This window comes from Corvus hawaiiensis, chromosome 23 (genome assembly GCF_020740725.1).
Source record: "Corvus hawaiiensis isolate bCorHaw1 chromosome 23, bCorHaw1.pri.cur, whole genome shotgun sequence".
Taxonomy (NCBI): Eukaryota; Metazoa; Chordata; class Aves; order Passeriformes; family Corvidae; genus Corvus; species Corvus hawaiiensis.
The window spans coordinates 792106-810889 of record NC_063235.1 but is presented as its reverse complement, the minus strand read 5'-3'; the positions used below and the strand labels follow the sequence as shown (position 1 = coordinate 810889).

At 54.4% G+C, this 18784-nt stretch overlaps 1 protein-coding gene across 1 annotated transcript; it reads left to right on the top strand.

Annotated features, from left to right (window-relative positions):
• The first annotated feature begins 1486 nt into the window (after positions 1-1486).
• On the top strand, positions 1487-18508 carry MATN1 (matrilin 1). Its single transcript, XM_048327373.1, has 8 exons — positions 1487-1645; positions 4773-5119; positions 9600-9822; positions 10463-10588; positions 10841-11254; positions 13846-13998; positions 15598-15678; positions 17285-18508. Exons 1-8 carry the CDS (start codon positions 1558-1560, stop codon positions 17332-17334), a joined length of 1482 nt encoding a protein of 493 aa, XP_048183330.1. The 5' UTR covers positions 1487-1557; the 3' UTR covers positions 17335-18508.
• The last annotated feature ends 276 nt before the right edge of the window (positions 18509-18784 follow it).

The following is an 18784-nucleotide window of genomic DNA, read 5'->3' as shown; positions in this document are numbered from 1 at the left end:
CCTGCCCACCCTGCCAGGGAACACTTCCTTCCCAAGATCCCATCTAACCCCATTCTTTTTCAGTTCAAAGCCATTCCCTGTGTCCCGTCTCTCCATTCCTTGTCCAAAGTCTTTCTCCATCTTTCCTGTTGCTCCTCCAGGCTTCTCCTCTCCAGGCTGCCCAATCCCAATCCCGCCACCCTCTCCTCAGGCAGAGCTGCTCCATCCCTCACCTGGAGCATTTCCTCCTCCTGGCTGAAAATTCCCGGAGCTGTCGGCTGAAAGCCTGGGATTGCTGCTGTGGGAAGACAGTGGGACAAATCCACGCTGGTTTTGCATGAGAACATCGACAGATTTGGGTATTTTAATTAACACTTTTCATGTTAAAGAGTTAAGAGGAGCCTGGCAGCTTCAGCAAGGACAGGTCCTTTTTTCCCCTCATCAAAGAGCCTCTCTCCCCAGGAGCTCCCGGGCTGCTGAAGAGCTTTTGGAGGAAAGAGAGACTCTGGATAAGGGAAGAGAAACTGGGCTTTGAGTTAAAGGAGCTTTGCATGGCCCTGCACTCGCACGGTGCAGATCAAATGGATGAGGGATCCAAGGATGTGCTGCTGGAAAAGGTGAGCAGAACCCAATCCATCGGAGAAGGGCTTTAATCGAGCGACAGCAGCGTAAAGCAGTGGTTAAAAACCAGAAACCAGATGCAGCGCTTTGTGACAGAGCCGTCGTTAAATCCCTCTTCCCCCGTACCACATCCCCCCCTGCTCCTCCGCAAAGGAAACTTCGGATTCCGCCTCATTCGCAGCACCCTGGGCCTCGGCGGCTGGCGGGGATCGCTGGGTTTGCGGCAGGAGCTGCATCTCCCTCGTGTGTGCGGAGCTGAGCGCTGCGCTGCCAGCTCAGCCTAAGCCCTGAGCTCGGGCCGGCCCCCGCCCCTCCGTTTATCTGCTTCGGCTTCCAGCCTGGAGGTTTTATCCCTTTCTCCCCTCCCTGCTCTGCTCACAGGGGCTCGGCCTCACAGAGCAGCGACTGTTCCCTGCAGGAAAACTCCTCCCGGCTTTTCAGCCGTGCTCCCCAACCTTCCTCTGCCTTCCCGCTCCCGCAGGATGCTGTCCTGGGCTGGGCACAGCGGGGACTGCCAGGGGACCTGTGTGACGCTGGTGCTGTCCCCTCCTGGCTCTGCCTGGCACCCCCAGCCCCTCTGCTCTGCCCAGCCCTGCGGGCAGCAGCCGCTGACTGACAGCCCCACCGCAGCTCCCCGGGGCTGCTCTCACTGGCCCCACTGTTCCATCCCCACATTCCCCACCTTCCCCCGCCCCGGGGCCCTTTATAGCTCCCCGTGCCCTTCCAGCAGCAATGGGGCCATTGTGGGGGCCTGGGGGCCGGCGGGGCCGGGCAGGGCTGGGCATCGCCCCCTCCCCACCCTGGAGCAGCATCTCCCCCTGCTCCTTCCCCCTGCCCCTCTCCCCTCGCTGCCCCCCCGGCCCCCGGCGCGTCAGGGGCTGGCTCGGAGCCTCCGGAGCGGGGCAGGTTAATACCCGGGGCCAGGGCTCTGCCCCGCACTCGCAGCCCGGCGCGGCCATGGCCAGGATCTGCGGTGCCCTGCTGCTCTCGCTGCTGCTGCTCCTGCACAGCCCCGGCGCCTGCGGGGCCCCTCCGCAGCCCCGCGGTGAGTGGGGAGCCGGGGGAGCCGGGGGTGCTGGGGGTGCTGGGGGGGAGCTGGGGGGGGAGCTGGGCGTCCCCTGTGCCTCCTGCCTGGCGCTGGGAGGGGGAAGGAGGCGAGAAAACCCAGCGAGAGCCAGGGAGGCACAGGAGCTGTGTCCGTTGTGCCCCTGGAGTTGGGTTGGCTCCTGCGAGGACAGCGCAGGTGGCCCCGGGACACCTCTTGGGGCTGGAGGAGGCCCAGGTGGGACAAGGGCTCTGCTGTCCCTTCCCTCCCCTCTCCAGCTCCACGAGGGCTGCTCTTGCTGGAAGCTGGAGCAGGAGCTGCTTTGTCCCTACGAAGGGAAGGTCCGGGTCGGGTGCTGGGAACGGGACTTGCCCCGGGTTTTCTTCGTCTGCTCCTGAGCAAAATCCTGCTCTGTTTGACATTCCTGGTAGGGAGTAGGGCAGCCAGGAGCAGGTGAGCTGCACGGGCTCTAAATGCCAGCCTGGAATGAGTGCCAGCAAGGGCTGGACACCTGGGAAAGGGCTGGACACCCAGGGAAGGGCTGGACACCCAGGGAAGGGAGGGTCTGGTCCTCAGGAGCATCTCTGCCCTTCCCCAGGCTCCAGGCAGCCTGGAGAAGCCTCTGCAGGAGAGGCAAACTCGGCTCCAAGGCCAAACTTGTGGGAATTACAGATATTTGATGGTCTGATGGTGATGATGATGATGATACCGCCCCTCACACAGCCACGGGCAGCCTCAGCTGTGCAGGTGTGACAGTGACTGCAGAGGCGCCTGGGGCTGAGGGAGGGGGGATTTGGGATCAGCTGAGCCCTTTCTCCTCCGGGATTTGGGGAAGGAGGCTTCTCTTTGCTGGGCAGAGTTGGGAAATGGAACGGAGCCGTGGCTGAGCTCAGCCCTGCTCTAAAACAAACCCCTCTAGTCCTGGCTTACTGCGCTGCTTTCCCGGTGGTTTAATGGGTACGGCAAAGATGCCCCGAGGGGGATTTTCGGCTAAATCCAGGCGTGAATTCAGCTGTTCCTGAAAAATTCCTAGTGCGGATATTTGTAAATGTAGGGGAAGATTTTATTTCTGGTTTAATTCAAGTTTAAACTAAACTGTGCTGAGTCAAGGTGTCAATCAGAGCAAGTGACTGTCACCTCCTGGAGCAAACAGGGCCTGGCTGTGGCTGCAATCCCACAAATCTCCCACCTGATACCCCTTCTTTCCCCTTCACTTCTCTGGAATAGACTCCACTCCCTAAAAAGAGGTTTAAAATGTTATTCAGGGCAAAACTACCGAGCAGAAATAAATAAAATAGATAGACCTCAAAATTTCTATTGGCTCCAGCTGTTCTTAGGGAAATAAAATCACTTTTCCTGCTGGGTTTGTCACTAAATCCAGAGGTGATTCATCAGCACAAAGGGGGATTTGTGTTTTCTATCTGGAGGAATTAACTGTGGGGCTTTGAGCCTTTCCCTGGACCTCCATTTCTCACCTGTGGGAACAAGGAACCCCTGGAAAAGGGATTTCCAGTGCTGCAGATGGATCTCCAAGGGAATTTTCCTTTCCTTCCTCTGTAATGAATTGGGGGGGGGGGGGGGGGGGGGAATGAAATTCATCCATGTGGGGAAAGGTTAGATTGGATTTTAGTGGAAATTCCAGCTCCTGATAAAGTGACCCCTGCCTGACCTGCTTCCCCCTTCAGATTCATCCTCAGTGCCCCTCAGGACACAAACCTGATTATTTCCTTTAGGGATCCATTGCAGGGTATTTATTTTTATCTGTCCCAACGACTGAAAGCCCCCTTAGATCTCACGCTGAGGACTGTCTGTAATATTTCTGTCACCATTTGGAGCAGATCTGTTGGCCCAAAAGCTCCCATTTGAAAATCTGTCCACAGGAACCTCCTTTGTGACAGGAACTCCTTGGGCCCCGCAGAAATCAAATGTTACCAGAGCACTTGGTGGCCTGACAGAGACAGGGAATGAGAGGGAAAAAGCATCGGAATGAACAGGATGCCACAGATCTGCTGGGGGAAATGGGGCAGTTCATTCAGGAAATCGTACAAACCACCAGGCCTTCTTTTATGTCTTGCCACAGCTGAAAATGAAGGTGGAAAATGGTTTGAAAGTGAGAAATTAAAATAATAATAATAATAATAATAATTCAGCTTGTTGCATTGCTGATGCCTCCTGTTTATAGCATCTCCTTTTCACTGTGGGTATTCATGGGGCTGTAGAGAATAATTATCAATTATTAATTATCAATTATTAGTTATCAGTTATTAATTATCAGTTATGGGTTCCAGATTTCTCTGTTGTTTTCCCCTCACAGACATGAACCAGCTCTGTGCTGTGTTACAGATTTTATTATTGCTGCACAGGGGTCTGGCTCCTGCTGTGCTGGGGGCTTCACCTGGGAATGTTGTTCCCAACCCCAGCTGATCGCTGAGTGGCACGCCTGGCTCTGGCCCCGTTCCCGTTAATTGATATCCGTGGGATTGGTTATCCAGGTCTGAGGTGCAGTAACGCCTTTCCAGCCTTTTCTGGATGCAGAAATGGAGCTCAGGTTTCAGTCCATAGCTTTATCCCTCCTTCCCTCCCTCCTTCCTCCCCTCAGTGTTGTCCTTCCTTCCTTCCTTCCTTCCTTCCTTCTGAATTCCTTCTGAATTCCTTCCGAATTCCTTCCTTCCTTCCGAATTCCTTCCGAATTCCTTCCTTCCGAATTCCTTCCGAATTCCTTTTGAATTCCTTCCTTCCATCATTTCACAGCTTTATCCCTCCCTCCTTCCCGTCTTCCCTCCCTCCTTCCCTCTCTCCATGCTGTCACACTCCACACCTTTATCCCTCCGTGCCTCCCTCTCTCTGCTCTGCCGTAGGTGGATGAGGTTCCCGCAGCCCTCAGTGACATCCTGAGGTGACAAGGGACACCCTGCTCATCACAAGCCCGTGTCACCCCCCAGGAACTCTGCCTTCCTACAGGGGCTTCCCTAGAAAAGCAAAAAGCATTTAAAATACTCAGTTAAATTGTGAAACAGAGGAAGGTCTGAATCTCGCAGCTCCTCTGTGCAACAGCACCCTTCTCTCCCTCCTGGGACACTCCTCCCTCCTTCCCCTTTGATGTCTCCTCCGTCCCTGCCGTCCCCAGGCACCCTGTGCAGGACCAAGCCCACGGACCTGGTGTTCATCATCGACAGCTCGCGCAGCGTGCGGCCGCACGAGTTCGAGAAGATCAAGGTGTTCGTGTCGCGCGTGATCGAGGCGCTGGACGTGGGCCCCAACGCCACCCGCGTGGGCATCGTCAACTTCGCCAGCGCCGTGCGCAGCGAGGTCTCCCTGCAGAGCCACCAGAGCAAGGCGGCGCTGCTGCAGGCCGTGCGCAGGATCCAGCCCCTCTCCACGGGCACCATGACCGGCCTGGCCATCCAGTTCGCCATCAGCCGCGCCTTCAGCGCCGCCGAGGGCAGCAGGGGCAGCGCGCCCAACTTCAAAAAGGTAAGGAGGCAAGGAAAGGGTCCGGTTTGTCCAGCTCGGTGCTTGGCATCCATCGTGGAGCGGTTGGAAAAGGCAGAAAGGTGGTTTTCTCCGGGCTTTGTTTGGGTGTGGACGCGTGGGGGTTGATTGTCGCAGGTGGAAAACCTGTGGGAGGCTTGAACACCTCTGGGAAGTTCACACCTCTGGGAAGTTCACACCTCTCAAGTCTTGAAAACTTCTGGGAGGTTCCAACCTCTCTGTCCTTTAAATTCTCCTTCAGGTTCAAACTGCTCAATTTCTGCTTGAAAACCTCTGGGAAGTTCACACCTCTCAATTCTTCTTGCAATCCTCTGTGAGGTTCCAACCCTTCAACTCTTGAAGACCTCTGGGAGGTTCAAACCTCCCAATTCTTGAAACCTTTTGGGAGGTTCAAACCTCTCAATTCTTCTTGGAATCCTCGGAGAGGTTCAAACCTCTCCATTCTTCTCACAAACAAAGCTCATCTTTGGGACTTAGTGACAGGAAATGCGACACTCCTTGTAACACTTTCAGTCTCAGTCCCTGGTTTTGTTCTTAACTCAGCCTGGCATTTCCACACACCACTGGCCACTCCTGTAGATCGGAGAGACGTTTCCACTGAGCTGTCCATGGAAATGCTGGATCCTCATATCCGGAATCTCTTCCACACCGTTCCGTATCCCCTTTCCTCGTGCACGCTCTTCCTGCTGCCAGACACCCCCCAGCCCTTGCTGTTCCCTGTCACCTCTGGCTGCGTGCTACAAACGATCCTGGAATTCCCTGAAGCCTCCTTTCCTGGACAGCTGGAAAAGTGGAGAGCAGTGGGCTTTGGAATGATTTATCTGAGGCAGTAAAAAAAGGGGGAAAAAGGAAATCCCTCCTTGCTTTTCCCTCTTCCCTTCCACTTTGGAGCTGATCCAGAATCACAGAAAGGCGCTGGAAGGGGTGTCTGGAGCTCATCTTATGCTCCAGTGGGGCTGCCCAGGACCATGCCCGGGTGGCTTTTCAGTGCCTCCACGGGGTGGAAAACTCCACAACCATTTGTATTCTTGGCTCCCTGGTTATTTTTTCCCTTTTTTCCTACTCCTTGAAGTCCAGCCAGCCTTTCCCTTCTGCTCAGGGTGACCCCATCCCCAGCCTGGGAGGAGGAACAGGTCATGCAGGGATTGAGGGAGAAGCTTCCAGAAACACCGGACACGGTCCTTGCTCCTTCCCACAGCAGAAATCCAACAAATCCTCGCGCAAATCCGGTTGTCAGCATCCCGAAGCATCATACGGAGCTTGGCTCTCGCTGTGCTTTGTGCAGCAAACGTCACCCCGGGCCAGGGAAAAGCACAATTTGTTTCCACAGGAGCTCTGAGAAAAACCTGCTCCCACCTTCCTCAAACCCCGCAGGGAGCCCAATTACTTCCACCTTGTTTTTTGGGGAAGAACAGCAAATAAATTGGCAAATTGCTGAGCAGATCCAGGGCTTTATCCAGCTCCCTGCCCGATTCTCCTTGGAGCGCCGCTGGAACATCGCGTTCCAGGGGCAGGATGAGCCATCGCTCCCTCATTAGCCGTGGGATCGCTGGGAAAGGCTTGCCTGGAGCTGGGAATAGCTGGGGATGCTTGGGAATGCTCGGGTGTCTGAGTGAACCAGGAATAAATCGTGTCAGGAGAACACGGGGGATTTCTGTCTGACCGAAGAAAATGGGATCCAGAATGTCAGCAATTCACAGGGAAAGCTGCTGGTTAAAATGAGGACAAGGTTTGACCTTGAAAAGGAAAATTTCTGAGTTTCCCTCAGAAGATCAGGGCAGGATTCAGCTGTGGGAGGCAGCAGAACTCCACCTGCTCACAGCTCCCCTCACACGGCAGAGCAGTGCCAGCCCTGCCGGGATCCGGAGGCTCCGACCCTTTCCCAAACCCAGCACACACCAGCACTCAGCTTTTCCACTGACAGAGACCCTCAGACTGCAAATAATTTGGAGGAAGGTTCAAAACTAGCAACAAACAAAGGACATTTTTTCACATTGACTCAGGCTGGCAGAAAAATCATCCACGGTGGGAATCCTGGGAGAAAGTCAGGATTTCCTGATGATTGGGCGAACCGAATGTGATATTGAGGTGTATTTTTCACGCTCCTTCTGTCAGGCTGCCACAGGTCCCATGGCTGGTGGGTGCTGGGTCCTGCTGTTAAATTCATCTTCCCCACGGGGTCCCTGGTTAATTCCCGACCCCGACTCTTTACTCCCAAGTTTCGTTTCCTCCAAGAGCAGGGCAGAAAGCAGCGGGAATTTTGAATCCTTTATGGCAGATTTCCCCACAGAGGCACCGTGAGGATCTTTCCCATCAAATCCAGGTGTGGATGCTGCAGCTCCATCCTGTCTGGGGCTTATCTGGGCTCGGGCTCATCTGGGCTTGGGTTTATCTGGGCTCGGGCTTAGCTGAAGATGCTCCCCTGACCTGGAGATGGAGAGGAGCTGATAAATCCTGGAGAATCTCTTGATTTAGGAAGAGAATTCCAGGAGGACACGCGGCTGCTGACAGGACCTGCTGGCAGGGTTTGATCCCTGATTTGATAAGGCCTCTGATCCCCGATTTGATAAGGCCTCTGATCCCCGATTTGATAATGCCTCTGATCCCTGATTTGATAAGGCCTCTGATCCCCGATTTGATAAGGCCTGTGATCCCCGATTTGATAACGCCTCTGATCCCCGATTTGATAACGCCTCTGATCCCCGATTTGATAAGGCCTGTGATCCCCGATTTGATAACGCCTCTGATCCCCGATTTGATAACGCCTCTGATCCCTGATTTGATAAGGCCTGTGATCCCCGATTTGATAACGCCTCTGATCCCCGATTTGATAAGGCCTGTGATCCCCGATTTGATAAGGCCTGTGATCCCCGATTTGATAACGCCTCTGATCCCCGATTTGATAAGGCCTGTGATCCCCGATTTGATAAGGCCTCTGATCCCCGATTTGATAAGGCCTGTGATCCCCGATTTGATAAGGCCTCTGATCCCCGATTTGATAATGCCTCTGATCTCCGATTTGATAAGGCCTGTGATCCCCGATTTGATAAGGCCTCTGATCCCCGATTTGATAATGCCTCTGATCCCCGATTTGATAACGCCTCTGATCCCCGATTTGATAACACCTCTGATCCCCGATTTGATAAGGCCTCTGATCCCCGATTTGATAACGCCTCTGATCCCCGATTTGATAAGGCCTCTGATCCCCGATTTGATAAGGCCTCTGATCCCCGATTTGATAACGCCTCTGATCCCCGATTTGATAAGGCCTCTGTTCGCTGCCGGCCGGGCTGTGGGGGGGCTCCGATCGGCTGCAGCCGAGGCTGAGCCGAGGGCTCTCTCTCCTGGCAAAAGGCTCCACTGCAGGGACGGATCCGCTCCAGCTCCAGGAGAACCCCAGCACATCCTCTCGCCACCCCACGCACCCACACCTGCCGCGGGTGAGGCTTTGCTTTATTTTTGCCGCACCGGAAGAGAAAGGCTTGGAATTGTTTGGGTTTTCCCCCTTGGAAGCAGCAGCTGCGGAATTGTGACGCTCCTGGGAATTTTTAACTGTGCAGCCCTTCAAGTGCAGACAAACAGCTGAACTTAGATTGCAGAGCCCTGGGTTTTTCCTGCTTTTTACAGAGGGGAAGCTCTTTCCCCGTTCCGTGTTCCAGCCCAAGCAGCTCCTGTGGCGCTGGCAGTGGTGTCACAATTAATCAGTTGTGAGGAAAAGTGGCAGGGGCAGAAGAACTGGCACAGAGCAAGAATTCGGGTCTTGTGACAAAGTCTCTTTCAGAGGAAAAATAAAGAGGAAAAGGGACAAAGCAGGAGCAGGACTCTGGGAGGCTTTTAACTGGTTCAGAGCTCTGTTTAATCCAAGGTGAAATCCAGTTCCCTCCTAAACCAGCTGCCACTTTAATGCTGGGGTTAGCAGGGCTGGGATTTGGCCTCTGCTGTTTATTTTGGAGCAGAGGATCACAAATCCTGGCACTGACAATGTGACCTCAGGCAGATCCTGTCCCCTCTCTGTCCCCATCCTTCAGCTCCTCCACCTATAAACGGGATGAAGCCTTCATCCCGAGTTTCCATGGCATTTCCTGAGATTCTGTGAAGTCCCATACTCAGCTGGGCTTGTCCCCAGTGTCTCTGAAGATCTTTAGTTTGGCTTCAGCTCGAGTTTGGCTGCGAATGACATAAATTTTAATTTGGTTTCCTTAGAGGGGGATGCAGCCGTTATCCCTTGAAGGAACCATTCAATCCCTGGCACTTTAACCTTTCCAGCTCGGAAGGAAACTAATTCCACCTAAAAAAGAATGGTTTGTGTGATCTCCAAAGTGCGGGAAGAGCTGGTGGGATTCCCTTTTCCCTTTGTTTTAGACATGCATACCCTCCCCTCCTCCCCCAGCCCATTCCACAACCGTTATGGGAATATTGGTGAGGACATCGATGCCCACCCAGCCCTCCCTCCCCGCTGCAGGTGGCCATCGTGGTGACCGACGGCCGGCCCCAGGACGGGGTGCAGGACGTGTCCGCCCGGGCCAGGGCCGCGGGCATCGAGATCTTCGCCATCGGCGTGGGCAGGGTGGACATGGGCACGCTGAGGCAGATGGCCAGCGAGCCCCTGGACGAGCACGTGGACTACGTGGAGAGCTACAGCGTCATTGAGAAGCTGACCCACAAGTTCCAGGAGGCTTTCTGTGGTGAGTCCTGGCATTCCCAGCCCGGAGCTCTGGGGCTGCCAGCCAGCAGGGAATTAGGAATGGTTTGGGTTGGGATGGGCCTTAAAGCTTTGCAGAGAGTCCTGGAGTGCTTTGGGTGGGAAGGAGCTTAAATCCCATCCCATCCCACCCCTCCCACTGTCCCAGGCTGCTCCAGCCCCAATGTCCAGCCTGGCCTTGGGCACTGCCAGGGATCCAGGGGCAGCCCCAGCTGCTCTGGCAATTCCATGCCAGCCCCTGCCCACCCTGCCAGGGAACAATTCCTGCCCAAGATCCCATCCAGCCCTGCCCTCCGGCACTGGGAAGCCATTCCCTGGGTCCTGGCCCTCCAGACCCTTTTCAGAGTGAGCTGTGCTGGGATTTGCTCCACACCCAGCTGGGTTTGCCCTCAGGATGGGGAGGGTTTCCAGTCCGGACTGTGCCTTGGAGCTGGGAGACTTGTGGAAGTTTCTTCCTTGTCTTTATACCTCAGCCACTGTCCCGGGTCACTGCGCTGTGTCCTGCTGCAGGATTTAATGATGCAGATTTAATTATGGGGCTGCTGTGGGCTGTGCAGTGCTGGGTGTGGGTGGGGAGGCCCCGGGCTGGCCCCCAGCTGAAGCCACCCCTCTCCTCTCCTCAGTGGTGTCGGACCTGTGTGCCACGGGGGACCACGACTGCGAGCAGGTGTGTGTCAGCACCCCGGGGGCCTACAGGTGCGCCTGCAGGGACGGCTTCAGCCTCAACAGTGACGGCAGGACCTGCACTGGTACGTGAGGGGTCCCGGAGCCGAGAGGGGACGGTGGGGACAGCACTGGGATGTTCTGCTTAGAGCAGGCAGGAAGGAAACGCTGCTCTTACAGCCCAGAATCACTTTCAAACCATTGCTGGGATCTCTTGTTGGGTTTTCATGGATTAACCCCATTTCCTCAGCAATAAATGGCATTAGGGTTCTATTTTCCTGCATCATTTATTGAGGTCTTTGCTGTCTTCTTCTGCCTCTTTCTCTGTTTTCCCTCAGCTTGCAACGGTGGCTTGGGCTCTGCTCTGGATCTCGTGTTCCTCATCGACGGCTCCAAGAGTGTGAGGCCTGAGAACTTCGAGCTGGTGAAGAAATTCATCAACCAAATCGTGGATTCGCTGGAGGTGTCGGACAAGCAGGCCCAGGTGGGGCTGGTGCAGTACTCCAGCTCTGTCCGGCAGGAGTTCCCCCTGGGGCAGTTCAAGAACAAGAAGGACATCAAAGCAGCAGTGAAGAAAATGTCCTACATGGAGAAGGGGACCATGACAGGCCAGGCTCTGAAGTACCTCGTTGACAGCTCCTTCTCCGCCATCAACGGAGCCCGGCCCGGCGTCCCCAAGGTGGGGATTGTGTTCACCGACGGGCGCTCCCAGGATTATATCTCAGATGCTGCCAAGAAAGCCAAGGACTCAGGTAGGGCTCCTGAATTCCCAGCGGCTTCTTCTCCCTTGGGACTCTTGGGAAAGGTGGCTCTTAGGATACTACAGAGTAATTTTGGGGAGATATTCCCTGACTGTCCCTCCTCGCAGAGAGCTTGGAGCACCTCAGTCTGGGTGCACCTCGGTTTGCCAAGAGCTGGTTCTAGAGCCCCTCTGTGTCTTTGGAGGAGTTTCTGCTGGGCAGGGTGGAGTTCCACCCCTTGGAATGGGATGGATGGGATGGATGGGATGGACGGGATGGATGGGATGGATGGGATGGAGTTCCACCCCCTGGAATGGGATGGCTGGGATGGGATGGGATGGATGGGATGGATAGGATGGATGGGATGGAGTTCCACCCCCTGGAATGGGACGGACGGGATGGATGGGATAGAGTTCCACCCATTGGAGGGGGATGGATGGGATGGATGGGATGGAGGGGATGGATGGGATGGATGGGATGGGATGGATGGGATGGATGGGATGGATGGGATGGGATGGATGGATGGGATGGAAGGGATGGATGGGATGGATGGGATGGATGGGATGGAGTTCCACCCATTGGAGTGGGATGGATGGGATGGGATGGGATGGAGGGGATGGATGGGATGGATGGGATGGAGTTCCACCCGTTGGAGTGGGATGGATGGGATGGATGGGATGGAGGGGATGGATGGGATGGAGTTCCACCCATTGGAATGGGATGGATGGAATGGATGGGATGGATGGGATGGAAGGGATGGATGGGATGGATGGGATGGATGGGATGGATGGGATGGATGGGATGGAGTTCCACCCATTGGAATGGGATGGATGGGATGGATGGGATGGATGGGATGGAAGGGATGGATGGGATGGATGGGATGGATGGGATGGATGGGATGGAGTTCCACCCGTTGGAGTGGGACGCACCCAGGTCTAATTGCTCCACACAAACGTGGAGGGAACTGCAGGGGGAGCTCAGAGTTAGGAGGTTCCAGCATCCTCAGGGTTGGATGGGGCTTGGGGCAACCTGGGCTGGTGGGAGGTGATGGAACAAGAGGAGCTTTAAGGTCCCTCCCAACCCAAGCCAGTCTGGGATTTGTCCGGGGTTGGTCAGGAAACCCAGCCCAGCATCAGAGGCACACGAGAGGCAAAACCAACAAATCCCAGGAGCTGTAGGGCCGAGCGTGGCTTGGCTGCATCAGCCTCAAGGCCTGGAAAAGGCAAAAAAGCCCCAATAAAACAATAAACAAAGCACAGACGCGGATTAAGGAGGAACCCCAGGCACATTAATAAGAAACTTTCCTCAGCTGCTGTTGCGGGGAAATGCTCAGTGGCCACACACGGATGGATTTCTGTGTCTGAGCCCCATGAAATATGAATGCCTCGAGAGCTGCCCCTGTGCTGACCTGCTGAGCGCATTCCCAGTCTGACACCCCTGTGCTAAAATGATCCAGCCCTCGGGAATTCACTCAGGAATTGCTGAATCCTTCCCTTCCTTTTAACTTGGCTCTCCACCACTAGATGGGACTCGGGGCCAGCACATAACCGGAAAGGTCAGGGAGCTCGTGGAAAACCAATGTTTACAAAGCACTCTGACATCTTACGGGGCTGTGCAGCTCTCATAAAACAAAAGGTTCTTGTAAAGAGCATTTATAGAATTTATTCCTCCCTGGTGATAAAACTTTGTGCCGCGTCTCTCCCTCCTCTCTTGTCCCCGCGAGGAAATCTCTTATCTGTCCATAAGTTATGGCTGGGGGATAAACAAGTGCTTAAAATGAGACTGCAGAATTGTTCAGCAAGCTGAGCCTTGGAAAAACAAAGCGATATTGGATATATCCAGAGAAAGGCAAAAAGGGGAGCAGGGAAACATTCCCAGTGCCTGGGCATGGACAAGGAGAGACCAATATTTCGAATCAGGGGTTAATTAATACCACCCAAGATGGGAAAATTGCATTTCAGTTCAATAGAAACGGCTTGAACGCAGATCAGCCTCTTGGCAGAGCAGGACAAAACCTGGACGAGTTCTTAACTCCCAGTGGGGGCTGCAGTTTTAGGAGGAGACTCAGCTCCGTTCTGCTGACCCCAGGTCCCTGCTGCAGGGGGCTTGGCCACTCAGGGGCTCATTAACAGGCCTTGATTAACAGGGGCTGAGCCTATTTTGGAAACTTCCAGTTTCCCTTTGCTGTGTTATCACTTCCATATCAGTGGCACAGTGTTACCACTGCCTGTCCTTTCTTGCATCTCCAAAACCTTGTTCCTGTGCTCATTGGCTGGGAAATTGCAGTAAAACTCTGCCTGCAAAATTATTTTGGCCCCTGTTTGACCTGGCTGAAAGAAGCATCTCCAAAACCTTGTTCTTGTGCCCACAGTGCTCATGGTCTGGTAAATTTTAATAAAAACTCTGCCTGTAAAGTTACTTTGGCCCTATTTGACCTGGCTGGAAGGAGTCTGGAAGAGCGGAGGTGGGGGGGTTAATTCCCAGTTAGGATCTGGAGCTGTGTGGGGCCTGAGGGTCCAGGGGGTGGATGAGGATGTCCAGCCTGGCAGGGATGGCACTGTGCCAGCTCTGTGCCGCTGACAGCATCCCGTTCCCGGATTTAGGATTTCGGATGTTTGCCGTGGGAGTTGGCAACGCCGTGGAGGATGAGCTGAGGGAGATCGCCTCGGAACCGGTGGCTGAGCATTATTTCTACTCTGCCGACTTCAGGACCATCAGCAAGATTGGAAAGAAGCTGCAGATGAAGATCTGTGTTGGTGAGAGCGGATTAGGGATGGAGGGGTTCAGTCACAGCGTTTGAAGGCTGCAGTGAAGGGATGAAAACACCCTTGGAGGAGCTGCAGATGAAGATCTGTGTGGGTGGGGGGTTTGGGGTTCAGTCAGTGTTTGAAGGCTGCAGTGAAGGGATGAAAACACTCTTGGAGGAGCTGCAGATCTTCAGTCTGTGTTGGTGAGAGGGGGTTGGGGAGGGGGTTTATTCCCAACATTTGAAGGTTGGAGTAGAGGGATGAAAATGCCCTTGAAGAAGCCAAAGATCTGTGTTGGTGAGAGGGGGTTGGGATGGAGGGGTTCAGTCAAGGCTGGAGTGGAGGGCTGGAAACGCCCTTTAGATGGGTGTTATAAAAATCTCTCTGTTCCTGGCGTGTGGAGCTGGCAGAACACACAGAAGGACCAGGACACGTCAATATTTTGGGTGGTTGCCTGAAGAAAAGCAGCCCCCACACCTCAGCCAGTCCCTCTCTCCCAAATCCTTTTCCTTCCCTTTTCCTGCACCCTCTGCCCTTCTTCTCCTTCAGAAGTTATGAATTTGTCCCCAGATTCCTAAAGATGGGATCTCCTTTTCTCCTGGAGAAGCTGGAGAGGGATAATCCCTGTGTCTGCAGAGCCAGGATTGCAAGGCAGAGACTCTTTGCCAATTCTCCTTAAAAAAGTGGGATCAATCCGAGAACAAGAAGATGGGATCTACATGAAACCCCCAACAAATTGCACTTAAAGATCATTCAAACACATTCAGGCTTCAGCCTTCAAAAAAAGAAAAGGAGATTTCAGAAAAACTCTTTGTTTGTAAGACACCAATTTGGGTAAATACATTTGCATTTGAGTACTAAAAATAAAGGGAAGGCAAGGAGATATTTGCATTCCTTTGATTCCCAGTGCCAGTTTGTATTTCTCAAGGCTGCCTGGAAATCTTCTGTTAATCTCCAGCTTTAGGTTACTCCTGGCTGCTTTAAATCCACTGTGTTTTGGTGCAAGTGGTTCCTTTCCTTCAAAAATTCTCGCTTTTATTTCCTCCTTCAGTTTGCTCAACTCAGCGAGGCCTCGTAACCCCTCCCTTTCCTTCCCCGCCCTTTTTCCCTCCTGCTCCAGTCTCAGTTAATTCTCCTTGAAGAACAGATGTAAATTAGTGACACAAATTAGCAAACTGATTAATGCTCGTGGTTCCACCCGCTCAAGGACTGGAGTTACCCAAGCAAAGCTCAAACCAGACTTGGTGGCAACAGTGCCACCAAGACGTTCACTGGACGTTGTTAGGGACACAGAGGTTGGTTTGTGGTTGGTCGGATCCCAATTTTAGGGCAAACTTGAGGCATCAGGAGCAGAGCTCAGTGGGTTTTTAGAGAACTGGAAATCCAGGGAAAACTTTTCACAGCCGAAATAACAAGAATTTGTGACATTCTCCACTCATCTGTGGTTAAAGCCAGAAGAGATCAGTCAGATAATTAGAAATAATTATATTTTGATTTCCTTCCTGTCTCTGACCAGGACAAGAAGAATTGTTCTGTTTCACTGGGCTCAGGGATTTTGGTTAAATCAATTTTTTTGTGCCACTCATCCCTTGCTGTTGTGACCCACAGAGGAGGATCCGTGTGAGTGCAAATCCATCGTGAAGTTCCAGACCAAAGTAGAAGACCTCATCAGCTCCTTGCAGCAGAAACATATCCTTTGGAAGCTCGTCCGGGACTGGCTGGGCTGGGCTGGGATTTCCGGAGGGGCCACAGGGAAGGTCTGTTCCTGAGGGAAGGAGTTGGGTTGGGCTTCAGGAAGGTGGAATGAGGCACTGAGGGGGGCTGGAGGTGGTGCTCAGAGCTCGGGGCTGGTGGCAAGGTGGAGGTTGGTCAGAAATTGGACTTGATGACCATGGAGAGCTTTTCCAAGCTCTGGGAGTCTGGGATTGTGGGAAGATGGGGCTGCAGGTCCTGAGGCAGCTGGAACGGGAGGGCTGTGAGCAGCCGTGGCTGGGGCTGGGCTGAGGGCACAAAAACCCTTCCAGCTGATCCATCCCAGCTCTGTGGATGGGATCCTTTCCATGGCAGCGAATTCCCCCAGAGCAAACATGCAGCGCTGCTGGAATTCCTGCAGGGACTGTAGGGACAGAGGGTCCTCTGCAGCCAAACACCTCCGACTGCAGAGTGGGTGGTCTGGCTAATCCAGGGGGGTGCATCCACCCATCCCAAGTTGTCCCAGCTGGCCAAAACTCAGTGCTGGGAGATAAATCCCGATGGAGCCGTTCCCTGGAAGCATCTCCGGCCAGGTGAGTTGGATCCCACCAGAACCGACCTGGTGGGGCTGAGTTCTGCCCTGCTGGGCCCTTCCTAAAGTGGCTGAAAGAGAAAAAAGAGCCACGAAAAATTGTGAGTAGGATTAAAACTTCCCATGGGGAGGGGAATCCGTGGAGCCTCGGGTGGCTCACAGGGGCAGGGGAGATTTCTTACCGCTGAGCATCAGGAGAGGATCCAATTTTAAAAGCAACGTTCTGATCTCCTCCCGCGTTTCTGGGCCCTGCTGTGGCACCCGCGCGGGTCCGTTCCTCCTCTGGAGCCGAGCGGAGCGAGATCCGTGACCTGTGTGGTGCAGAGGCCGCGGGAACTCACAGCTCTGCCCCTGCGGGTGCCTCTCCCAGACACCCAGGAGCAGGAGTCAGCGACAGGAGCAGAAAGCTGCTCTGGAACTCCAGGAAAAGCGCTCTGCTCCTCTCCTCGGGGCCGGGAGCTCCGGCAGCTCCCCCCAACACTCCCCAGTGTTCAGCTCCCGGGTTTGCTCCTCGTTTCTGAGTGAATCCGTGGCTGTGGGAGGACGTGTGAGCACAGACGGCTCCTGCCTCCGCTGAAATCCATCAGCCTGAGCAGGGCTGGGAGAGCCAGAGGGGATGGGGGCAGATTCCCTCTGCTCCTGCTCCCGGCAGGGCAGCACTTCCATCCTCAGCCTGGGATCATGGAATCCTGGAGTGGTTTGGGTGGGAAGGGGCCTAAATCCCATCCCATCCCACCCCTGCCCTGGCAGGGACACCTCCCACTGTGCCAGGCTGCTCCAGCCCCAATGTCCAGCCTGGCCTTGGGCACTGCCAGGAATCCAGGGGCAGCCACAGCTGCTCTGGGAATTTCATTCCGTGGCCTCACCACTCTCCCAAGGAGCAATTCCTTCCCAATATCCCATCTAAACCTCTCCTCTTTTAGTTCAAACCTCGCCCCATCACTCTGTGCCCACATAAAAACTCCCCCTCCCAACATTCCCTGTTGTTTTTCCTCCTTAACTCCTCCTCACTGGAAGCTGTGGCCAAAAGGATCGAAGCCCTGGAGAACAAGATCATCTAAAGCCCCAGCACAGCAGTTTTTCACCTCCTTCCCAATGTCACAGAACCAGAACTGCTCCACTTGTCAGGGAGGGCAGCTCAGCCCCGGGGCTCTGGGCAGCTTTTTTTAAGGTCTAGGCTACCTGCATTTGTTTAAAAGGAAGAATTAGAACAGTAGAGCAGACTTTGTATAAAGGGCAGAGCACGGCGTGTGACTGAGAGTTAGACCAGGCTCAAGTTTGTTGCATCTATAGAGTGCATATATTAAAAAAAACCCAAACCTGGAAAGATTTTTTATTTAAACCTTAATATATATTAATGTGTTAAGGAGTCCTTGATGGTGAGTTCTGTGAATCCTCTGCTGCAGCTTTAGTTTCTATGCATGAGATAATTTAATTTAAAAGTCAGAGTGGCTCGGATCGCCCTCAGCTGCTGGGTAAACGCCAAAGCTGAGTTCCTGGCTGTGGTCAGGAATCAGGCGAGGTTTAGTCCTGATCCTGAGCGTGCTCTGCAGACAGGGACGGGCTGCTCCTGCTTGGGTCTGTCCAGAGCTGTGGAACAGCAACGGGAGAAGCTTTCCCAGCAGGGAATGGGGGCAGCGTCCCAGCGCCCTGAGCTGGGCCCGCTCCGAGGGACGTGCAGGGGACATCCCTCTGTGCCTCCGAGTGACACCAGCCCGGTGTCCCCTGCTCTGGGCGATCCTGACAAGGCCCAGGGGCTCCCTGTGGCTCTGACCCCAGCCAGATGTGCCCTGCTGTGTCCCCACACCCTCAGCTGGAGCTCCAGCCCATCGCCCCACCCCGGGAACGCTGCCTGAGCTGCCCTGGAAGCAGAGCCTCGATCCCTGTGCCCACCAGAGGCTCCCTGGCTCACCCCACACCTCAAAGCACCTTCCGAGCTCAGCCCAGACCGTTCAGACTCTTCTGCTCCTGGATTCCCTGGGAATGGGGGCTGGGAGCACCTGGGGCTGCCCATCCCTGCAGCTGTAGCTGGCCACGGGTCCCCACGGCACCGCCGGATGCCTCGGGGGAGGTTTGTGGGGTTTTGGGGTTTGTTTATGGGGTTTTATTTTTTGTATCAAAATATTTATACTTGAGACAACGCGAGAAAAGCTTTTCGGGGCGACTTGGCCTGTTCAGAAGTGTCAGCAGAGCAGATGTGGTTTGGTTTTGGGGAAATATTAAAAGTTTGCTGGAAATCTGGAAGCCAGCGTCGTCCTTTGTGTGAGTGCTGAGGAGGTTGCCTGACAGCAGCACCCCTCCCAGGGCTCCTTACGGGAGGAAATCAGCTCATGTCAGATCCTCTTATCTCAGCAAAGGGGAGAAACGAGCCCAGAGAGAAATCCAGAGCCTGCTCTCCGGACAGAGCTCCCTTTGCAGCCCAAATCATCCATTTCCCTCCTGGGGACGCAGGGACGGGTCCAGCACTGGGTCAAGGACTGCGGGCAGCTCTCGGTGGCAAAGCCTCACCCT